The sequence below is a fragment of the Monodelphis domestica genome, chromosome 6 (assembly GCF_027887165.1).
Source record: "Monodelphis domestica isolate mMonDom1 chromosome 6, mMonDom1.pri, whole genome shotgun sequence".
NCBI classification, from domain to species: domain Eukaryota; kingdom Metazoa; phylum Chordata; class Mammalia; order Didelphimorphia; family Didelphidae; genus Monodelphis; species Monodelphis domestica.
Window position 1 is genome coordinate 65,672,993 of NC_077232.1, and position 21,514 is coordinate 65,694,506.

A 21,514-nucleotide genomic window follows, 5' to 3' on the forward strand; every position below is an offset into this window, starting at 1 on the left:
ACATAGTTTCCTTTCACCTATCCCCCTCCCCCACAAAAACAGATGTTTCATCCCATAGTATTTTGAGTTGGAAGGGACCTAAAAGGTCATTTAATTCAACTTCCTTTTTTTATTGAGGCCTCAAGAGGAAAATGGGCTTGAGTAGGTTCACAAAATCATAAACATTGGGCTTATTCTACTTGGCCCCTGAAGACAGAAATAGGAGTGAGTGCGCACACGCGCGCACGTGTGTGTGTGTGTGTGTGTGTGTGTGTGTGTGTGTGTGTGTGTGTGTGTGAAGAATCGAAAGAAAATGGATTTCAACTCCATGTCAGGAAAATAAATTGTGCAACAGCTAGGGATGTTCAGAAGGGTGAGGGGCTACCAGGGGAGGAATGAGTTCTGAGCAGGGGCTGGATTAACACATGCTAGGATTATTGTAGAGGGAATTTCTCTTTATGTTGGGGTCAGACCAGATGTCTCTGAGGCCACTTCCACCTCTAAGATTCTGCAATTCTATGATCCTGTCTTGGCCATGCTAAGGCTGTTCAGGCATTTATACCCAGAATTGGTTCCCAAAGCCTCTCCTAGTAGCAGTTGTACATCCACAGAATCAGAAACTTGGCATTTTCCTGTTGCTTCTGTTGGAGCGGGGGTGGGGGTGGCAGGGCATCTCAGGGTCCTAATGATAACATAGTCTCTGGGTTGCTATGGGAACAGAACAAGAAGTATGTGCTGCAATACTAATCCCTTTCATCTTCTAGACAGAGGTTTTCAATTTTCAAAGCTCTTCCCGTATTGTTCTCTTCTTTTCATTTCATTTCCATTTTCTCCTTTGGTTCTTATAACAACCCTCTGAGGGTTTCAGGTCTATTTTGCAGAGAAATCTGAAGTATGACAAAGCAAATTGACTTGTCCAAGGTCACACAGATAGTACTTGATGGAGGTGGGACTAGTTTTTGGCTTCAAGTCTTTTGACTCCAAGTTCAGATTCTTTCCATTACCCCCAAATTACTTCGTTTTTATCCTCATCTACCACTCTTAGAGCTCCTTAAATATTTTATTCCTTGGTATCTGAGCATGGGGTGTGCGTGCGTGTGTGTGTGTGTGTGTGTGTGTGTGTGTGTGTGTGTGTGTGTGTGTATGGAAGGCAGGCTTTCTTCTTGCTGGTATTCCAGACCCCACAATAATCCTAGCTCAAAGACAGACTGAAAGGTTCACCCTCTGGGGCCCCTGTGTCAGTTATCTTTTGAACCATTTGCGCTGGGCTCTGCATTTGCCTTCTTTATTTTTTCTTTCTTCAGTGCTAGAGTGAAAGGACAGTTGTGCTGAATCCCTGCTATGAAGCTTACATGATCTGTGAACTTGGAAAAGACATTTAACATCTCTGAGACTCAGTTTCCTCCCTTGCAAAAATGATATTAATACTACCTCTTTTCTACTCAGGCACTGAGGAAGGCATTTTGGCAATAAGAGCCCAATATAAATAAGGGATATTAGAATGATGTGATGTAAGTACCCTGTGATGATTCCTTGTCTTCATTCAAACCCATTCTTCTCAAAGAGCTTTTCTACACAGGGATTGCTCTCTTACTTCCTCACATCAGTCTTCATTAATGTCCTTTCCTGCCCCAGAACCATAGCAGATGGAGCCATTTCCCTTGAGTGCTTCAGTATGACAGAGAGGATGCAAGGTTGCGTCAGAATCATAGGATGTCAGAACTGAAAGGAATTGGGGAGATCAGCTAGTTCAACCTTGTAGCTATGGACCCAGCATCCCCTGCCCAATGATCCTTTGCTTCTTTTCCTTGGGGAATGAATGAACATTGGGTACTTGGGGGTAAACTTCACTAGCTTCCTCAGTTTCTTTCAGAGGCCTGCCATTTTGGTACTTCTTTCTCTGAGGTGTTTTTTTTTCCTTCATTCCAGTGGAAAGGAGCAGAGGGAGAATAGGTAGGTTTTTATTCTCCCTAAATACTATGCTGTACTTATTATACTTATTGCCTTGACATTGAACTGAGGGCTGGGAGGACCTTCCCAGCCTTCAGTCTGTAGAGATGCTCTGAAGATATCTTCCTGTCCCTGTTGTACCCTAGTGGGGTTCAGCCATATGATGACTAGCTCTCTCTCTCTCTCTCTCTCTCTCTCTCTCTCTCTCTCTCTCTCTCTCTCTCTCTCTCTCTCTCTCTCTTGCTCTCTCTCAGTGTGTTTTAAACTAGAGATTGTCTCAAGGAATTCCTGCCCTACTCTAACCAAACACCCATAATGAGTTAGTGGCAGAATCTGGATTAGAAGCCAGGTCACAGGATCCCAATCCAAAAGGTGGCAGGTAGGCGGTATGGTGAATAGAGCATTGCACTCAGATCCAGGAAGCCCTAGTTTTAACCTTGATTCAAACACTTATTGTCTTGGACAAGTCATCTAACTGCTGGTTGCCTCAGTTTCCTTATCTGTAAAATGGGAGAAAATAGTATTCAGCTTCCAGGACTGTTGCAAGCATCAAATAAGATTACAGATATGAAATACTTTTGCAAACTTTAAAGTATGATATAAATATAAGCTATCAGTAGCAATGCTGTTGGTGACAATGAAGCTTAATCATCATGTCCTGATGTTGAAGACCTTTGATGCTGATTCTAGATCTGGAAGAACTCACAAAGAAAGAAGAGAAAAGCTCAAACAATTGCTTTGGCCTCCTCAGAGTCATTCTGATGAAAGCTATTTGCCACAGGGTGCTTAATTACCAGGAAATCTGATAACAATCACTTATGCCAGTAAATGCATGTCAGAACAATTTCAGGGTCAGTGTTCTTGGCTGACTAAACTTACCATGCTGATGCTCAACTTCTTGCTTCTATGGAGCTTCTATTCATGGCTATAGGAGATTGTTGGTGGCACTGGTTACATGAATGAATGGGGCTGTCACTGAAAGAGGGTGTCAGGGCAAGCAAGGATGACAGACTAAAAGGTATCTGGATCTTAGGTGGTCAAGGGCAAAGAGAATAATCAGCAACCAAACCCAGCACTCATGTTTAGTTAGATCTAATGCCTGTGAGGTATAGGGAATATTTGTTCAGGGTCAGTGGTAGGGTGTGGTGAGATACTGGATTTGGAAGAATATTAAATCCCAGCTTTGCTGCATACTATTGATAAAACCTCAGGCAAATTGTTTTAAACCCTCTGGACCTCAGTTTCTTCCACTGTCAAATGATGTTCCCTGCCAATTCTAACAATATTTATTTTTCTTCAATTATATAAAAAATTTTAACTTCTGTTTTTTAAGTTTAAACAAAATTCCCCCTTCCTTGCCTCTTTTCCCTCCTCCCTTCTTCCTGAGATGGCAAGCAATCTGATATAGATTTTACATGTGTAATATTATAAAACATCTTTCCATAGTTATTCATTTTGTGAGAAAGAGAACTAGAACAAACAAAAGTGAAGAAATAAAGTGAAATATATTATGTCTCAGTCTGCATTCAGACTCCATCAGCTCTTTCTTTGGAGGCAGATGGTGTTCCTTGAGGATTATCTTGAGGATTATCTTGGAATAACCAATTCATTCATAAACGTTCATCACATAATCTTGCTGTTACTGTGTACAATGTTTTCTTGGTTCTGCTCACTTCACTTTGCATCAGTTCATGTAGGTCTTTCCAGGTTTTTCTTAAATCATTCTTCTCATCATTTCTCGTATTCCTCCGTTACAGTCATATACCATAATTTCAGTCATTCTCCTATTGATGGGCATACCTTCAGTTTCCAGTTCTGTCCCTGCCACTTCTAAACTTAATGGATCATAGAAGCCATAGACCATAAGATCCCGAAGGGTATTCAGAAGTCTTGTTAGTCCAACTATCTATTTGTGCAGGAAAGAAAACTGAAGCCCCTGCAGGGTAAGTGACTTGCCTAGGTCATGGAATAAGTTAATAGCAAAACTATAACTAGAATCTACAGCTCTAGTCTAGACAATCAATTCAGGGATTTCTCTATTTCACTCAATATTCCACACATCAGACCAAAGGAGGACATGATTAAAATCAGGGTCCAGTAAAGTTCTGGACTGCCAGGAATTGTTTGCTGGGACATTTTCCACCCCATCTGATTGCTCCATTTTCCACCACTCTCCACCTACATTTGTTATTCTGAATCCCTCAAGGGCCAGGTGAATAAATGAATTCTAAGTGCTGATGGGTCAGTAGGATAGGTTGTTGAGGGTTTGACAATGGAACACAGAGATGGGTTGATCTTTGCCTCTTGGGATCAATTAACTTGATTAATCAGTAAGGATTTAATTCCTGCTCTCAGGGGTATGAGTCTCAGTTTGCATCCATTATTGGCAATGGGCTGTGGCAACTTCCCTCTTCCAGTATTTCTTTCCTCATCTTTGCTTCCAGTCTATCACTTCTGTTTTGCCTGTCCCAGTGCACAATGGAAAGTTAAAGCTGTCTCAGGGATGGGGCTAGGATGTTGTATTACTAATGTCCCATTTGCAAGCTGCAGAACAAGTACCCAAGGCAGAAGAATACTAGGCACTTGATAACCAAAATCAAAGCAACAAAAGAATGGAAAGTTATTCAGTTCGTGATGAACTGAATTCTCCATCTGGGCTTGAGAAAACCACATGACATGGTCTTCGCAAAAGGGAAATGATTTTCATTAACAGAATCTAATGCAATCTGACAAAATTCTACAGTGGGTGCCTCCAATGCCGATAACAGTCACCACCTAAAAAACATGAAACTGCAAATGAAGTTTCCATTTTTGAAAGAATCCTCACTATCTATTGTTCACTCATTTGGTTTGTATGATAGAGGACTTTGATTCATGGAAAGACCCTCATCACACATCCACAGTAGAGGGCTTGTGTGCAGTGAGCAGGCTGGTGGAAATGAGTCACTGTTACTTTTGACAGTCCAGTGAGATCCAAATGAATGGTAATTTAGCTGGACCTTGGTAATCGTCATTGTGTACTAGAGGTGATGGCTTGGTATTTTCTGGGTATCTCTTGTTCCTTCCCTACTAGGTTGTAAATAGTTCAAAATACCTAAAGCTCTAATCACAAGCGAAGCTGGTTTGGATGAAAACCTAATACCTGCAGGTGTTTTGATGAGACAGGTGAAGTGGCTGTCGATGGCACAATATGAAATGGTGGAAAAAGGTGGTTGGGTGGGACAAGGTCAGAGTCACAGGTAGAGGTAGGAGGAGCAGCAGCAGCAGAAAGAATTGGGGATGTGGTAGATGTCTTTAAGTATCTCACAATGCAGTTTTAAGCTACTGAGGCTATTTAATCCATTAAGACTTCAAATTGCACTAAGGCTTTGAGGTCACTCTATATATCTTGTGGAAGAGAGATTTGACTTGTTCTGCTTGGCTACAGAGGATCTACCTAAAGGCAGATAGGTGGTAGAGTAGATAAGAACATTGGACTTGGAATCAGGAGGACCTGAGTTCAAATCCTACCTCAGAAACTTATTTAACCATCAGAGTAAGTCACAACTTTTCAGTTTTTTCATCTGTAAAAAGGGGAAAATAGTATCTACATATATTATATGTAAAGCACTGGATACATGCTATTTATTATTTTCAGCATCAAAATTTTAAATTTAATTATTTTTTAATGATGAAGGGGACTTGTATGAGGCAGATTTGGGGTCGTCATAAGAGAAATAAAAACAACTTCCTAATTAGAACTACCCAAAACTGGATTGACTGTTGCTATAAGTAGTGAGTTCCCCATGTCTGGAGGTCTTTCAAATGGAGGACAGATGGCTAGTTGTTAGGGATGCTGTCTAAAGGTTTCCTGGTAGATCATGGAATGAGCTGGATGACCCCAGAGGTCCCTTGTAACTCTGGGCATTTGACATTCTGTTGCTGAAGGAGTGTCTTTCAAAGCATTAAGGCATGGCATTTAGTACTGAGAGGCTGAAGGGTCCCCAGGAGACTGTCAGTGATCCCATAATGTCGGGACAATTAGATTCCCTAACTCAAGATCCTGCCTTCCTGCAGGGGATTGATTATACTCTTGCTCCAAATTAGGTATCATAATTTAAAATATGGTAATTGGTGATTAGCACTTGCTTAGGCTCAGTTGTTACATTCTCTTTATTAAAAAAAAACATAGCTGAATGGAGAATTTTCATCATTCACCTTCAAAGCTTGACCCTTTTTCTTTAGTTCTGGTTTTTAAAGCAGAATCCAGAACAGTGATCTGTTCTCTCCCTGCTCCCAAAAGAATCGTTGCATTTGCTTTGTTTTGTTTATTCAGTCATTTCCAGCTGTGTCTAATTCTTTGTGACCCCATTTGTGATTTTCTTGCCAATGATTCTAGAGGGGTTTGTCATTTTTTCTTTAGTTCATTTTATAGATGAGGAAAATGATGAAACTGAGTTAAGTGACTCCCCCAAGGTCACATAGCAAGTAAATATCTAAGGCCAGAATTGAACTCAGGAAATTAATCTTCCTTATTCCAGGCTTAGCACTCTACCTGCTACTCCACTTAGCTGTCAAATTTCTGTCATATTAAGTCAGTCTGATAGGTGTGAGGTAATATGTCAGAGTTGTTTTAATTATATCTCTTTCTAAATAAATGACACCTAATAAATGGAAACTTATCATTATGAAAATCCTATGAGATGATGGAATTCCATGTTGACTCTAGGAAACATTTTTGCTGAGTGCCTGGGCAAACAGAGCCATATATTAGATGAGAGATCCCTCCTTTATCCAAAATGGGAAGGACTTGGGTATTACGTGGTTCTCTTTATAAGCCAATGCTTTTTCTTTCAGATTGTGACAATATTGGCAAACATGTCTGTCCTGGAACAATGTGCCTCAGACATCATACAAGAGGATGGTATGTATTTTCTTTTTAAAAACATTTTCATATTAGTCATGTTGTGTGAGAAGACTAAAAAAAAAAACCCCAAATAAGCACACATGAATAAAATAAGGTGAAAAATAATGCTTGGTTCTGCATTTAGACTCCATCAGTTCTTTCCCTGGGGGTGACTAACATTCAGAATTGTCCTGGATCATTGTATTGCCCAGAAGAGCTAAGTCCTTCACAGTTGATCATCTTACAATATTGCTGTTACTATATTATGTTCTTCTGGATCTGCCCACTTCACTCTGCATCAGTTCATGTAAGTTTTTTCAGGTTCTTCTGAGATCATCCTGCTTATCATTTTTCATAGCTCAGGAGTATTCCATCGAAATCATAGATGGTATATATTTTCTAAGACTGACTATGGCTAGAATGAAGGTGAGGGCTTGAGGGTTTCTGGGCTTTAGCCCTCTGGTCTAGGGAAGTATAGGGGAAACTTTATGAAATCTTGACTATTAGGGAGGAAGGCTGAGTACAGAGAAGTATCCCAGAACCCATGACTAAAACAAACCAGGGTTTGAAAGGTATATGAGTAGTCTGGAGGAGTCAGGACTCAGTGATACCTTAAGTCAGGGCAACTTCTAAAAATAGTACAAATACAAATAATTTGGTATCTGGAATGGTTTGAGTCATTTTCATTGCTTAGGTCAGATCACATCTAGAATATTGTGAAGCTGGTCAATGTGCAGAGGGGGATGATTAAGGTGGAGAGAGGACTGGAAATGATTCTATGTACAAGGATTGGTTGAAAGAACTGGTGATGTTTAGCCTGGAGGGAAGAGAAGAGCAATCACTTCATGTATCTGAAAGATGGTCATAGAGAAGAGGGATTTCAATTATTTTTCAAATTATAAAGGGCCTCCTTTCAGCTCAATATAACCAAGACCTTTCTAACAAATTGAGCTGCCTCATGAGATAATGAGTTCCCTGTCACTGAAAGTATTCCTACAGAGGCTGGATTTGAGCTAAGGCTCCTTGGTGGCAAAATTTTGTAACAACTAAAGCAAGTATCTATGCATGGGGAGTATGGGTTGGAAGATCAATTTAGGGTTCCTTCCAAGACTCTCTATTTGGGGATTCAATAGATAGCAGAAGTTCTTAACCTGGGTTCTATGAACTTGTAAAAAATTTTTAAAATGGTTTACATGATTGATCTTGTAAAAATATTTATTAATTTGCTTATTGTCTTAGGAAGCAGGGAGGTGATGGAGAATGGAAGGGAGAATTTTGAACTCAGAATTAAAAAAAACACAAATATTAAAAATTTTACTTACATGTAATTGGGGAGAATCAGAATATTAAAAAAGGTTGATAAGTATATTTCACTAGAATTTATTTCTTTTTAAATTCTATGTATTTCATTCTATACTATCCATTTCAAAAACATAATAAAAAAAAGGATCCAAAGGTTTCCCCAGACTACCTAAGGCAGTGATAGTAAACCTTTTAGAGACCCAGTGCCCAAACTGCAACCCTCACACAGCATGTGAGGACCACTCCCCCTTCCCCTTCCCTAAGACAGGGGAGGGAGGAAGTGCTCCCATTGGGCTGCTGGACAGAGGGGTGGGTGATGTGAAAAATCTCCTCAGGTGCATGTGGAGAGGGGGGGTGGGAGGGATCAGACCACTCTGGCATGCATGCCATAGGTTTACCAACATGGACATAAAGGATACATAACAGGAAAAAGAGCTCCAGGTTGAGATCATTAGGAAGATAACCCCAAAAATGAATGAGAGAAGGAAGGAGTAGAATTTCTTATTGTTGTTTAGTCCTGTTCAGCTCTTAGAGAGGTTTGGGGTTTTCTTGGCAAAGATATTGGAGTGGTTTGTCATTTCTTTTTCTAGCTCATTTTATAGATGAGAAAACTGAGGCAAACAACATTAATTGTCTTGTCCAGGGTCACACAGCTAGTGAGTGTTTGAAGACAGATCTGAATGCTGGAAGATGATTCTTCCTGATTCTAGACTAGGATTCTATCCACCATACCACTTAGTTGCTAAGAGACCCTTAGAGGATATTATAAATAACTCTCTGCTCTTGAGGATTAGTAATTTGACTTCTTGGAAGCAAAGGCTGGTCCAGGTAGACCTTTCCAGCTCTAGGAACCTGTGGCTCTCGGTCGAGTGAGGGTCTACTTGACCATAAATGGTGAATCATAACCATCCTGTTGCATTCCATTAGGACCTCATAACTTCAGATCTTTGTGGATGGGCAGGAAATAGGGTTTTTAGAGCTGGGAGGAGCAAGAAAGGAGGACATGTGAAGTAATCAGAAGAAACCATATTTGAAGTCTGAGGAAGTAGATTGAAATCCTACCTCTACTACCTACTACTAGTGTGACATTGGATAATTCATTTTATGGGCCTCATCTGTATGGTAAAGAGATGGACTAGACCAGGGGTTTTTAATCTATTTTTTTTTGTGTGATATGAAGAATTCTTTGACAGTCTGATATAATCAGAGTTTCCTTTGGCAGTCTGGGGAAACCCTTGGACCCCTTTCTCTGGATAATGCTAAAAATGCATAAAATAAAACAAAAATTATAACAAAGGATCTGGGCTAAGAGCTGGGGGATACAACTAAAAGCAAGCAAGGCACTTTCTTGTCCTCAAATTGCTTGTAGTCTAAATGAGGGAGTCAATATATAAAGAAGAACTAGAAGGAGAGGGATAGGCATTGGGCATTCTGACATGGAGATGGTTTGGTTTTGAGCAAGATAAGTGAAAGTTCACCTATCAGAGCTTGAAGTTCCAGGTCTCGAACAATAAGGATAAAGAGGATGGTAGAGCACAAGCAGTTATACGTTGGTTTGGGAGAAATTCTGGGAGAATTTCCAGCTTTCACGGCTACTAAGCCACCATCTTGGCTCTGTCTCCAGGCAGTTATATATTGGAAATGCCTAGGAAGATACTAGTTATAGGTTCTTGGGCAAGTTAATTGTGGGGGGCAGGGACCCCTAATTTTCTCATCTATAAAATGAGAGCATTGGACCTAATTAATGGCCTCTAAGGTCTATCCTAGCTCTAACTCTAAGATTCTAGAATTTTCATTCTTGTGTTATTGAAGCTTGGAGAAATAGAGGGGCTGCTACTATCTGGGCAGTGGGATTAGTACCTGTCAGGCCTGCTCATCTGATTTTCTTCTGCAACCTCTGCTTTTCCCTCCCTACCACAGGAGACTGAGCATTATGGAGGACAGCTTATTAGAACAGCATCTCAAACCAAAGTAGGATCACAGGCTTCCAGTGTAGGAAAGGACCTTAGATGGCATATAGTCTAAGTCCTACTTGAGCAGACATCCATCTGTAATATCTCCACTGAGTGGTCAGCCTCTGATTGAATACTTCTATGCCCCTGCATGTACTCCCAAAAATCTCCTCTCAATTAATCTCTGGATAAGGGAGGAGCGTATCAGTGTATGAGTATACTTCTGCTTGAATACATCTAGCTGCTGCTTGAATACCTGGGAGACCACTCACTCTCTATCAAGGCTTTTGTTGTCGAATCCTTTGTCGTGGCTGATTCTTCAGGACCCCACTTGGGGTTTTCTTGGTGAAGCTACTGGAGTAGTTTGCCATTTTTGTCTCCAGCTCATTTTACAGATGAGGAAATTGAGATAAATAGGGCTAAGTGACTTGACCAGAATGATATAGCTAGTAAGTGTCTGAGGCCAGATTCAAACTCATAAAGATGAACCTTTCTGATTCCAAGCCCAGTGTTCCATCCACTGAGCCACATAACTGCTGGAGTAGTTCCATTCTATTTTGGAATAGCTCTAGTTCTTAGGAAGTTTTTTTTTAAGTCAAAAGACTTTAACCTTGACTGTGGGTCCCAGCATCACCATGGTGATGGAGAGCTCTTCCTTTAGTTTCTTCAAGTTGGATAAGGGGAGAAGAAAACTAATGGTCCCTGTCACACTTTCCCAGAGAGATGACATTTGCAACTGGGCATAATGCCAATTTGTGGGGGGTCACCTCAAGAAACAGGCACTTTGATATAGGCACAGGTAATGAGTAGGATCCTAGATTTAGAACTGTAAGAGATCTCAGAGGATATTTAGTTTAACCTCTTCATTTTACAAAGGAAATTAAATGACTTCCCCAAAGTCACATGGGAAGTAAGCAGAGTGAAATTTGAATTCAGGGCTTTTGACTGCTCTTTCCACTGTACTCTGATAGATGCCATTCTTCCAGAGACTAAGTAGGAGGGAACTTATGAGAGGTACATGCAAGGGTATGCTGGTGCATGTTTAATAACAAGTTTTCTCAAAAACTTATATTCAATATACTAAATTTATTATTTCATTATACATTATTAATATCTCATCCCTTTCTTAAGTGTAGACAACCAATAAAACAGAAAATTAAGTCCTGATTTGTAGTGCTAACTGATTTCCAACTTGTAGATGTTCACACTGAAATTTGCACCATTGACTCTCATGAGCTGGAATGAGCTCCAGTGCATCTCTAGATAAACAGTTGGGTCCTTAATGATACCTAGCAAATATCTGGGACTTGGGGGAATCTGTGAGCCTTTTGGGAAGGCTTTCCCTTTTGGCCATTCAAAGGAAATGTGTGATAAGCAATGGAGACTGTTCCTAAATTTGGAAGGGTCCTTGTTTTGATGTCTGGGACAGAGAATGTCAGGGAGAAACATAGAGATCATTTTCTCTAATTCCCTCATTTCACAGCTCTGATGGATGAGTCCTCAGGAAATGAGTAAATGTACTCATTTAAGGGCCAGAGAGAAGGGCATGAATTGTTCAGCATCATAGGCTCATTGATGGAGAGATGGAAGAGAATCTAGAGATAGTCAAGTCCAGCCTTCTAATTTAACAGGAGAGGAAACTCAGACCCTGAGCGTTTTAAGTGACTTGCTCAGGGTCGTAAGCTGGTTAGTGTGTGAGGCAGGATTTGAACTGTACCTCCAAGCCTGGCACAGCTGTGCCTGCTTAGGTGCACTGACTCAGAGATTATCCAAATGGGTGATAGGGCTCCCTAATTCCTAGCCCAAGGCTTCTCCATCATCCGTGCTCTCTCAAATGAGGACAGGACATGGGAGGTACCCAGCAAAGGTTATTTAATTGAATCAGATAGCTCTGAAACAGGAAGAGCTCTGGGTTTGCTTCGTGCTGTGGAAGATGGAAGAAGGGCAGGGACCTGGTTTCTTCTCTCCAGGAGCGTTAGTAATCTCATTAGGAAGGCATGACTCACATACCTGAAATAGATGGGTTATAACACAAGACAGTAGGTGCCAGGATGAATGATCTGAGGAGAAAATGGGGGCTTTGGAAAGAACTCTGAACTGGGAGTAAAGGAGTTTTGTCCTGGCTCTACTGTGAACACCCTTGGGTAAACCTCAGGCAAGCTCCTTTTTCTCTTTCACCTTGGTTTCCTTCTATGAAAAATTGGAGAAGAGGGTTGTTTCTAAGATCCCTGACAGTTCTAAATTCTTGAGTTTTATTACATGTAGTGTTGTAGGAAGCCAGCAAAGGGGATTATCATAGAATGATTCATGGAGGAGCTGACATTTGGCCAGAGTGTAAAAGGATGGAGAAGATTTGTTTTTGGGTGAGGGAATCATGGAAGCAAAGATCAAGTGTAAGAGGGAAGATATAGTTCAGAGATTTAGATCTGGAGGGGCCTCAGAGTCCATATGGTTCAACCCATTCATTTTACAGAGGGAGAAACCAAGGCCTGGGGAGATTATGCCCAAGGTCACACAGTAAGTGTTCAGAAGTGGGATTTGAACCCAGGTCCTTCTTCCAGGTAGGGCTTTTGCTACTGTACTTAAGAAGAAGATGTGCATTTCTCCTAGAAAAGAGATGACTCCAGCTCAGCGAGGTCCTCCCTACCCATGGCCCTTTTGTTAAGAGATGTGACCAGATGCAACTGGCTAATTTTTGAGTGAGAGAGGGATGAATGGTGGTTCCATTTTCCTTGCCTTGAACCAAAGAGTTGGCTCCTGGGCTTTCTCTCAATTCCATCCCTGTTTTCATCCTAGGGCTACAACTCCTCATGGGGATGCTATCTGAGAAGCCCTTGTCAGGGAGCCCAGCTGAGGTGGCTGCCTGTGAAAGAGTCCAGCAGAAAGCTGCTGTGACCCTTACTCGCCTTAGCCGGGATCCAGATGTGGCCCGAGAAGCCATACGACTTGGGTGTAAGTTGGGATGCTACTTGGTGGGGTTGTAAATTGGAAGTCTTGTGGGTGGGTGGTTCAAAGTTGAAAAGCTCTAAAAGTTTGAGGTTATAAATAAGGAAGATGTTAGTGTTTCCCCTTTCAAAGCAGGAACTTTGTGGTCTCATAGTCACATAATTTCCCAATTTTCCTTAAATAATATTTGTAAAGTGCTTAGCATAGTGCCTAGACTCATAGTAGGTGCTATATAAATATTAATTATAATAATAGTTATTATTATTGTTAATATCCCTAATCAGGATACCTGGGTTCTAATCCTAAAACAGTACCTTATAATTATGTGATCCTAGGAACGTCCCTTCCCCTTTCTAAATTTCTGTTTTGTCATCTATCATAGAACCAAATAATTTAGAGCTGTAAAGGAACTTGTTCAGTTGTTTTTCAGTAGTGTCTGACTTTTCAAGACCCCATTTGGAGTTTTCCTGCTAAAGATATTGGCATGTTTTGCCATTTCCTTCTTCAACTAATTTCACAGATTAGGAAATCGAGTAAACAAGGATAAAAAGACTTGCCCAAGATAACACATCTATTACTGTCTGAGTTCAGATTTGAACTAGGGTCTTATTGACTCTCCATTGTGCCTTACAGATCATTTATTCTAACTCCTTCATTTGAAAGCTCAGAAAAGTGACATCTATAGAGTAAAATGATGATATGGAAGTCACCTGGGGGCAAATGGCCAAGCTAGGAGATGAATCTAGGTCATGTGACTTCCTAATATCAAATGAAGAGGGTTGGGCTGGATGGAGAATATTAACTTTTTTTTGTGTCTTGATCCCTTTGGCACAGTCTCATGAAGTCTATGGATCCCTTTTCAGAATTATATTTTTCAATGCAGAAAATAAAATAAATTAAATGGCAAATGTGGCTATCAAAATATTAAAAACAAATAAGTTCTTTAACCCATATGAAGAACTCCATAGATTAGATAATTTCTAAGGTCCCTTCCATCTTTGATACTCTATGGACCCACAATTGTATGTGCAACTGGTTTGAGGTTTCCAGAAAGGGTAGGGGGGTAGAATTATGCCTTAAGGGGAGTGGGGTTGGCCACTACTATTTATTTCTTGTCCTTCTAATTCACCAGATCACTTTCCCAGTCCCCAGAGCTCCTCGGGGAGCATGGCTCCTTCTGGAGGAGCTCCAGAGACATTAGTGGGAGAACAGACCAAGAGGAACTGGGGGGGACAGTGGACTTGGGACCTCCCTTTGGGTTTCACGATTGTCTTGTGATTATAGGTATGCCTCGTCTCACTGAGCTTTGCTGGGTCCCAGCTGAGAGGAACAATAGTGACTCTGTGCTTGTGGCATGTCTGGTGAGTTTCCAGCCGACAGATCCTTGTCCTCTACCCCTAACTCAGAGGTTGAACCTTGGGGCAAGTCCCTTACCCTCTCTCAGTATCCCCTACTTATAAAACTCAAGAGTTAAATTGGATGATCTTTATATTTCCTTCTAATCTTATGAACCTCCTGGTTACAGAAAGGCTTTCAAGCTGGGACTCAGACTATCTGAAATCTAGCACAGAAATCCCAAGGATAGGGAATTGTGAAGACCTGAATTCAAATTGTACCTCACACACTGCCTCCATGACTCTGGGTATATAACTTGACTTATCCTCAGCCTCAGTTTCCTTATCTGTAAAAAAGAAGATGACATTAACAGCTACCTCATAGGGTTGTTGTGAAGATCACATGAGACAATGTTCATAAAATACCTTGAAAGTCTTAAAGCTCTGTGTAAATATCAACTAATATTAGTTCCAGTTCTGATGTTAGACAATGTTATATCCCTTCCCTGGTTTTGTTTTCTCACTTTTAAAATGAGAGGCTTAATCTGATTGCTTTTTATGGTTCTTTCTAGTTCTGACTTCCTGAGATTCTGGACATTTTAGCAATTTGATCCATGCTCACTGAGGTCCAGAAGAAGGTCCTGAAAAAACTTCCTTTATATTGGGTGCTAGAGCCTTCTAGCCAGCTGCTCCTGGGTTGTGAGAGCCCCAGAGTTCCTTGCTCTTGGGGGGAAGAGTTATTCGCCTTTTAGAGACATGATCCCCATGTGTTCTGGGGCCTCTTCTTTTCAGGGTCTCTTACTCAATTACTCCACCAGGCAAAGCACTTCTAGGAGGAGATACCTGAAACCAGTATGAGAAAAGATGAGAGCTGTTCCACTGAAGAGGAGTTGAGCATCTTGCCTCTTCTAACCCAGTCTATTTAAGCTGCCAGACTCATGTTCCTTTTAGACAAAAATTTTAATATGAGTTTTTAAATCACCTTCATTTTCAAATATTTAGTTTCTTCCCCATCATCTCTACTTACCCAGAAGGTCATGCCTTATAACAAAGAGTAAAAAAACAAAAACAAGATAAAGAATAGATAAGTAAAACTCAGCTCAAAAATGATCTGAATCTGGTACAATAGATGATATTCCATTCCAATACTCTTCCACCTCCACAAAGAAGGGAGGGAAATACATTTCTCACTTTTCTCCAAAGCCAATCTTGGTCATTGTTATCAATCAGCATTCAGTTTCAGGTTTGTGATGTTGGAATCATTGTGCATGTTGTTTTCTTGGTTCTGTTTGCTTCATTCTACATCAGCTTCTACAAGTCTTCCTGTACTTCTTTGAGTTCTTCACAGTTACAATTTCATACAGTACTATTATGTTATTAATATTTAAATTCATACGATTTCATTTTGTGAATTTTAATTATGAAACAAATGTTTCATTACCTCTCTCTATCACAATTTGTTCAGTCCTTCCCTAGTCAGTGAACGTTGACTTTGTTTCTAAACCTTTGCTACTATGAAGAGTGTTGCTGTGAATATTTTGGTGTATATAGGACCTTTCTGTCTTTGACCTGAGGTGACTCTATGCCCAGATCATTATAGTCCTGAGGAAAGGTTTTGATCATACCTACTCTACAGAACAGGAGAATCTCAAGGTTTCAGAGAATCTCTAACCTTGCCCATTTTCTGAACAGAAATCCCCTTCTGGACTCTATTTACAGGGCTCCAGGGATATAGAACACATCCATTCCCAATTGTATTTCTGAATAGTTCTTATTGTTTGAAGGGTTTTTCTCCATTGAACTGAAATCTCCAACTATGAAACATACACCAATAATTACCTAAGGTGGCAAATAGAATACGAATCCTTTTTCCATATGATAGTTCATCACTTACCTTTGTAAAAATAGACTCGAACTCTGGACTTCAATCCCCACAAGCCCTTGCTCCACTTTCCCAAAATGCTTTGTAATCTCACTGAATTCTCAGGTGGGCCTAGATCGAGAAGGGATTTAACCTGATTGCAAAGGTTTTTGTGGGCTTTTTGGACTTCTGTTTTGGAGCAGACGGCGTCTCTTCCATGATGTGAGGTTATCTTGCTCTGGCCTAGGCACGTGTTTTTTTCTTATTCTGTATTTTCTTTAATCTTTAACCTTTAATAAACCTCTAAAAATATAATACTCCTTGCAGAGAGAAACTAATTTCTACCTGCCTCAGTTTCTTCAGTCTCCCCTAAATTTTAATCTTTACACCTTGACATTGTCATATCCACAGCACTCAAGTCTTCTATTCTCCAGGCAAAAATTGCCATTATTTTCAATGACAAAACATCCTCCCATGGGATGGTGTTTTGCTCCTTCAGCAGTTTGGCTGTTGGAGTCTTTAGTCAGGCTCCATTGTCCTTAAAATATGGCACTCAGAAGTGAATATAGTACTCTGGATCAAAGAAATTCAGAGCTAGAAGGAGCCACAGAGTTTATCAAGTTGGTCCCTTCATTTTTATAGATGATAGAATTGAGGCCCTGAAAGGTTAATAAATGACTTATCTGAGGCCCAACACCACTAAAATCCACAGCTTTGGCCACGCCATTCCCCTGTGACTCCTCCATTTTATCTCCAGGATAAAATACAAAACACTTCACCTGGCATTTTGGGTCTTCCACAATTTGGTTCTAAGCTACCTTTGGAGCCATCTCCTACCAAATTTCTACAGGCCATTTCAATGTTTGAAAATGGGCTCACCATCAACTCCTTGCCCCCCTCAGGACTGAGAACAGAGGCTTGGGGGTGCTGAGTGAGTGAGTGTTGCTCAAATGATGAGCCAGTGGTGTGTGGTCTGATCAGAGGAAGGCATCAGACCTCACCACTAGTAAGACACAGCTAGAAACCAGGGTGGGAACAGGCTTAACCCTGTCTTGCCTAAGCCAGGGGCTCTGTCTTGATTGCCAAACTGTCCTTTGTTTTCCCTTTTCTGAGATTTATCTTCAGAGATTTCAAATATCATCTCCCTTAGCCAGGCTGAGTAATGTCACCTTGGGCAGAGCAGATTGATTTTTCTTAATGAAGACTGCCCTGGGTAGCTGATGGTCCAGCTCGATACCTTGGTATTTTCAGCCTGAGAATCAGAGCCATCAGTGACATCTTTTTAGCTCCTCAGACGTCAGAAGAGAAAATATCTCGAATGCCAAGTAGTTGGGGATGGCAGTAAGGGAGGAGACAGGTTTTCAGCTAGCTTTGGGGCTAGGTTTGAGGTTGGGTTGGGGGGTGCTCTCTCCACCAACTTGAGTTGAAAACTCTGGCCCTCCAGCCCTCTTCTGTATCCCCAGAGCTTGGCTACTTGTCCCCCGCCCCACCAATATGTGTTTCCCTTCAACAGGGCTTTAGTAACAGATCCATCCTTTTGTCTGAAGGATTCAGCTTCCCTCTTTGCTAGCACTCTTCAGGGATACGGGGTTTTGGGTATTGGAGGGGGGAGAAGAAGGACATTTCTCCCACTTAAAACAAACCTGGCTATTGGTTCTATCATTTAACTCTACCTTTAGGGGCACCACTTTTTCTCCATCCTATAGTGGATAGAGCATTAAACTTTTTCTTAACCCTTACTTTCTGTATTAGTGATAATTCTATGAGAGAAAGGCAAGGACTAGGCAAATGAGGTTAAATGACTTTCCCAGGGTCAAACAGCTAGGAAGGGTCTTAATTCAAATTTGAACCCAGGTTCTCCTGATGGCTCTCATCCTGGTGCTCTATCTACCATGCCACCTAGCTGCCCCAAGCATTAAACTTATAAGATCTGGGTTCAACCCCTATTTCAGATATTCCATAGTTGGGTGACCTTGGGCAAATCACTAGACATCTCTTTGCTCATTTCCTCATCTGTAAAATAAAAGAGTTAGATTTAATGATCTTTAAAGTTTCTTCTAGCTCCAATATATGGTCCTTTGACAGTGTAAGTATGGAGTTAAATTATATCATAGGAATATGGGGGACCTTCTTCAATCTGGCTTCAATCCAAAATTAGGGCAGTTAGATAGCATGGTAGATAGACTATTGGACTTGGAGTTAGGAAGTCTTGAATTCAAATCCAGCCTCATATTACTATTATCACTTACTAGCTAAGTGACCTTGGGCAAACTGCTTAACCTTCCTCAGCCTCAACTTCTTCATAAAATGAGAATGATAATAATAAACCTTAAAGGTTTTTGTAAAGATCAAATGACAGAGCAAAAGGCATTTTCTAAACCTTAAAGTTTTATTATAATTAATTACCTACTTATCCCCTTCTCCATAGTCAACCTTTTAGCCAAACTGGACCATTGGATTTTCTTCAGTCTTGTCCTTCTTTTCCTACTTCTTTGCGTTCATTCATTCAGGCCATCCTCTATGGCTGGGAGGCACTCTTGTATCCTCTGGAGCACTTTGCCTACCTTATCACCTCTTACCTTGCACAGTTCTTCTCTTTGGGCATGAGGGTGCTTAATTTTATATATTATTAATTATATAATTAAAATATAGTATTAGTTATATAATAAATTAATAATTAATATCTTAATGAGTAATAGTATATATTGTATTAATAATATAATAAATAATATATAAATATAATTAATATTTTCTATGTGGGATTAGAATACATATGAGGGGTGATGGTATGCCAAGAGAAGGTAATTATCCCCTTTTCCAGATGAGTAAACTGAGGCTCAGTGATATAAAGGAAATTGGCTTCCACCACACACGTGGCAGCACTGGGATGCAGACTGAGGTCTTCTGGCTTCATGTTCAGGGCTTTCTCCTTATGCCAGGCTACCTTTCAGACTCCTTATGGGGTCCTTGTGAGGATCTAGCGATAAAAAGTACTTTGCTTCTTTGTGATCCAGTGAACCTATTTTGTTGGAGTGCACTTCCACTAGGGCCATCTCCTGACACAGACTGAGTTGGGGAACTGCCTTGACCTGTTTCTACTGCCCCAAGGACCTGGTTTATTTTCTGGAACTTTTCCAGCTTCTCTCCCCAGTGACCATTTTGGCCCCCTTCCTCCTGTCTCAGTTCCCTTCACAGAAGACATTGCATCGCCATCATTAAATATTTAGCAACTGTCTCCTTGGTTTAGCACACTGAGCGAGCCTGGACAATATCCACAGTGCTTAGGAAAAGAGCACACTTGTGGCTGTAACACACAGAGAGTCTTTAAGAGTAAGGTTCAAAAGTCAATACAATGTTTGGCCCGAGGTCCCAATTATCTGTAGGAACCAAGGACTGCATCCTGGAGGAGGCACTTTGTATTTGGGCTTTAAAGGATGGGTGTGAATTCAACCAAGCCATGGAGGAGAGCTCCTGTTATGGAGTCTTTTAAGGTTAGTTTCCTTGAAATAGTTCTGTGGGGTTGGTTTTGCAAATAATCAATCAATGAAAGTAATCAATCAATCAAGTTCTGTACTAAGTGCTGGAGCTACAAAGACAAAAGTATTATCATTCCCATTTTTAGAGGAGCAAACGAACCAGAACTCCTAAGTGACTAAGAGGCTGGTGTTCTCTGCCCAGTGCCATGGTTGACCATCACTCCCCTGCTCAAGAAACTTCAGTCCCTCTTTATGGCTAGAATGAATACAGTCACAAGTGCCTGACATTTAAAGCCCTTCAAAATCTAGTTCCGATTTAGCTTTTTGAAGCTCCCCTCAGTACACATTACATCGTAGCCAGACTGGCTTGTTTGCTGTTCCCTATACATGACATTCTGTCTCTAATCTCCATGCCTTAGCACTTGCTGTCCCTCCCCTACCTGGGAGGTTCTTTCTTCTCCCCTGTCCTTCCTAGAATCTCTAGCTTCCTCCAAAGCACAATTCAGATTCCTTCTCCTCAAGGTCTTTCCCAATCTCCTCCCCACTGCCCGATTGGAATGATTATATATTTTTTGTTGTTGTTTAGTCATTTTCAGTTGTATCTGACTCTGTGTATCCATTTGGGGTTTTCTTGGTAAAGAGACTGGAGTGGTTTGCCATTTCCTTCTTCAGTTCAAAATTTTACAGATGAGGAAACTAAGGCCACCAAGGGGAAGTGACTTGCTCAGGATCATATCACCTCAAACATTTATTAGCTATGTGAACACAGTTGGTGTACAATAAATACTTGTTGAAATGAAATGAATTAAATCCAGAGTCTCTTCTAGCTGGGATACCCCAGGAGTCTGGGGTGCTGGTGGCATTTATGAGAAATAATCCATCAGAAAGGACAGTTTGTTGATTCTGACCCTATGTCTATCTCATCAATTTTGAATTTATTTTTTCCTTTTTTTTGGGTAAGGCTGCCTTACGTACCCTGGCAGCGGTCTGCCCAGAAGGCCTCCAGGACACAGATTTCCAACAACTTGTCAAGCCTCGACTGGTGGACTCCTTTCTCCTCTGTGCAAACATGGAAGAGAGCTTTGTGTGAGAAGAGGACAGAAATAAAGGACAGGCGCCAACCAGCCACCCTACCAGCCCGTCAGACTCTTGGAGCCTCCAAACACACACACACACACACACACACTGCTATAGCTCCCAGCTTACTATTTATACTAACTTATTATTTGACTAGGAGGAAGGTGGGTTAAATCTAGAGAAAACATAACTGGATACCCACCTTGGACCTCTGCAGTATTTTTTTAAACTTCTATTACTTTTTGGTTGAAGATGTTGAATGATCAATAGGTTTGACATGATAGTGGATGATTTCACTTTATTTTTCAATCATGATACTTAAACATGTAATCTTGCCACATTTTTTATACTGTAGATCTCAAGTATTTCTTATAGTTCTGTAGTTTATTGTACTTAAAAAATCTCAGCCATTGTTTAAATTAAAGAAAAACACAGAGCAGTGTGTGTGTGTGTGTGTGTGTGTGTGTGTGTGTGTGTGTGTGTGTGTGTGTGTGTGTGTGCATTCCTTTCTTCTCCCCAATGGAATTAAGGAAATTTGGAACTTGGATTTTCTGATAATATTATGTGGGAGAGGCTCCAGTTTCACTTCTTTGGGACTAAAGTCTTGCACCCTCATACCCTTAGTATATTTGAGGCCCTTTAGTCTTTGGGTGTATGAGTACCCTTCCCAGGTAATAGATATATGGATAAACACCTCAGACAGGATTCGCTGAGAAATATGGGGAGGGGGAGGGCTCTGAATGCTGCCTGAA

At 40.8% G+C, this 21,514-nt stretch overlaps 1 protein-coding gene across 1 annotated transcript in view; it reads left to right on the forward strand.

Annotated features, from left to right (window-relative positions):
• The window catches only part of INSC (INSC spindle orientation adaptor protein), a 172,361-nt gene extending 151,160 nt beyond the window's left edge, over positions 1–21,201 (forward strand). Inside the window, exons 10-13 of the mRNA XM_007497036.3 lie at positions 6,766–6,832; positions 12,865–13,020; positions 14,299–14,375; positions 20,647–21,201. Of these exons, the coding sequence (XP_007497098.2) occupies positions 6,766–6,832; positions 12,865–13,020; positions 14,299–14,375; positions 20,647–20,775 (429 nt within the window). The 3' untranslated portion in view covers positions 20,776–21,201. The remainder of the gene's footprint in view (positions 1–6,765; positions 6,833–12,864; positions 13,021–14,298; positions 14,376–20,646) is intronic.
• The last annotated feature ends 313 nt before the right edge of the window (positions 21,202–21,514 follow it).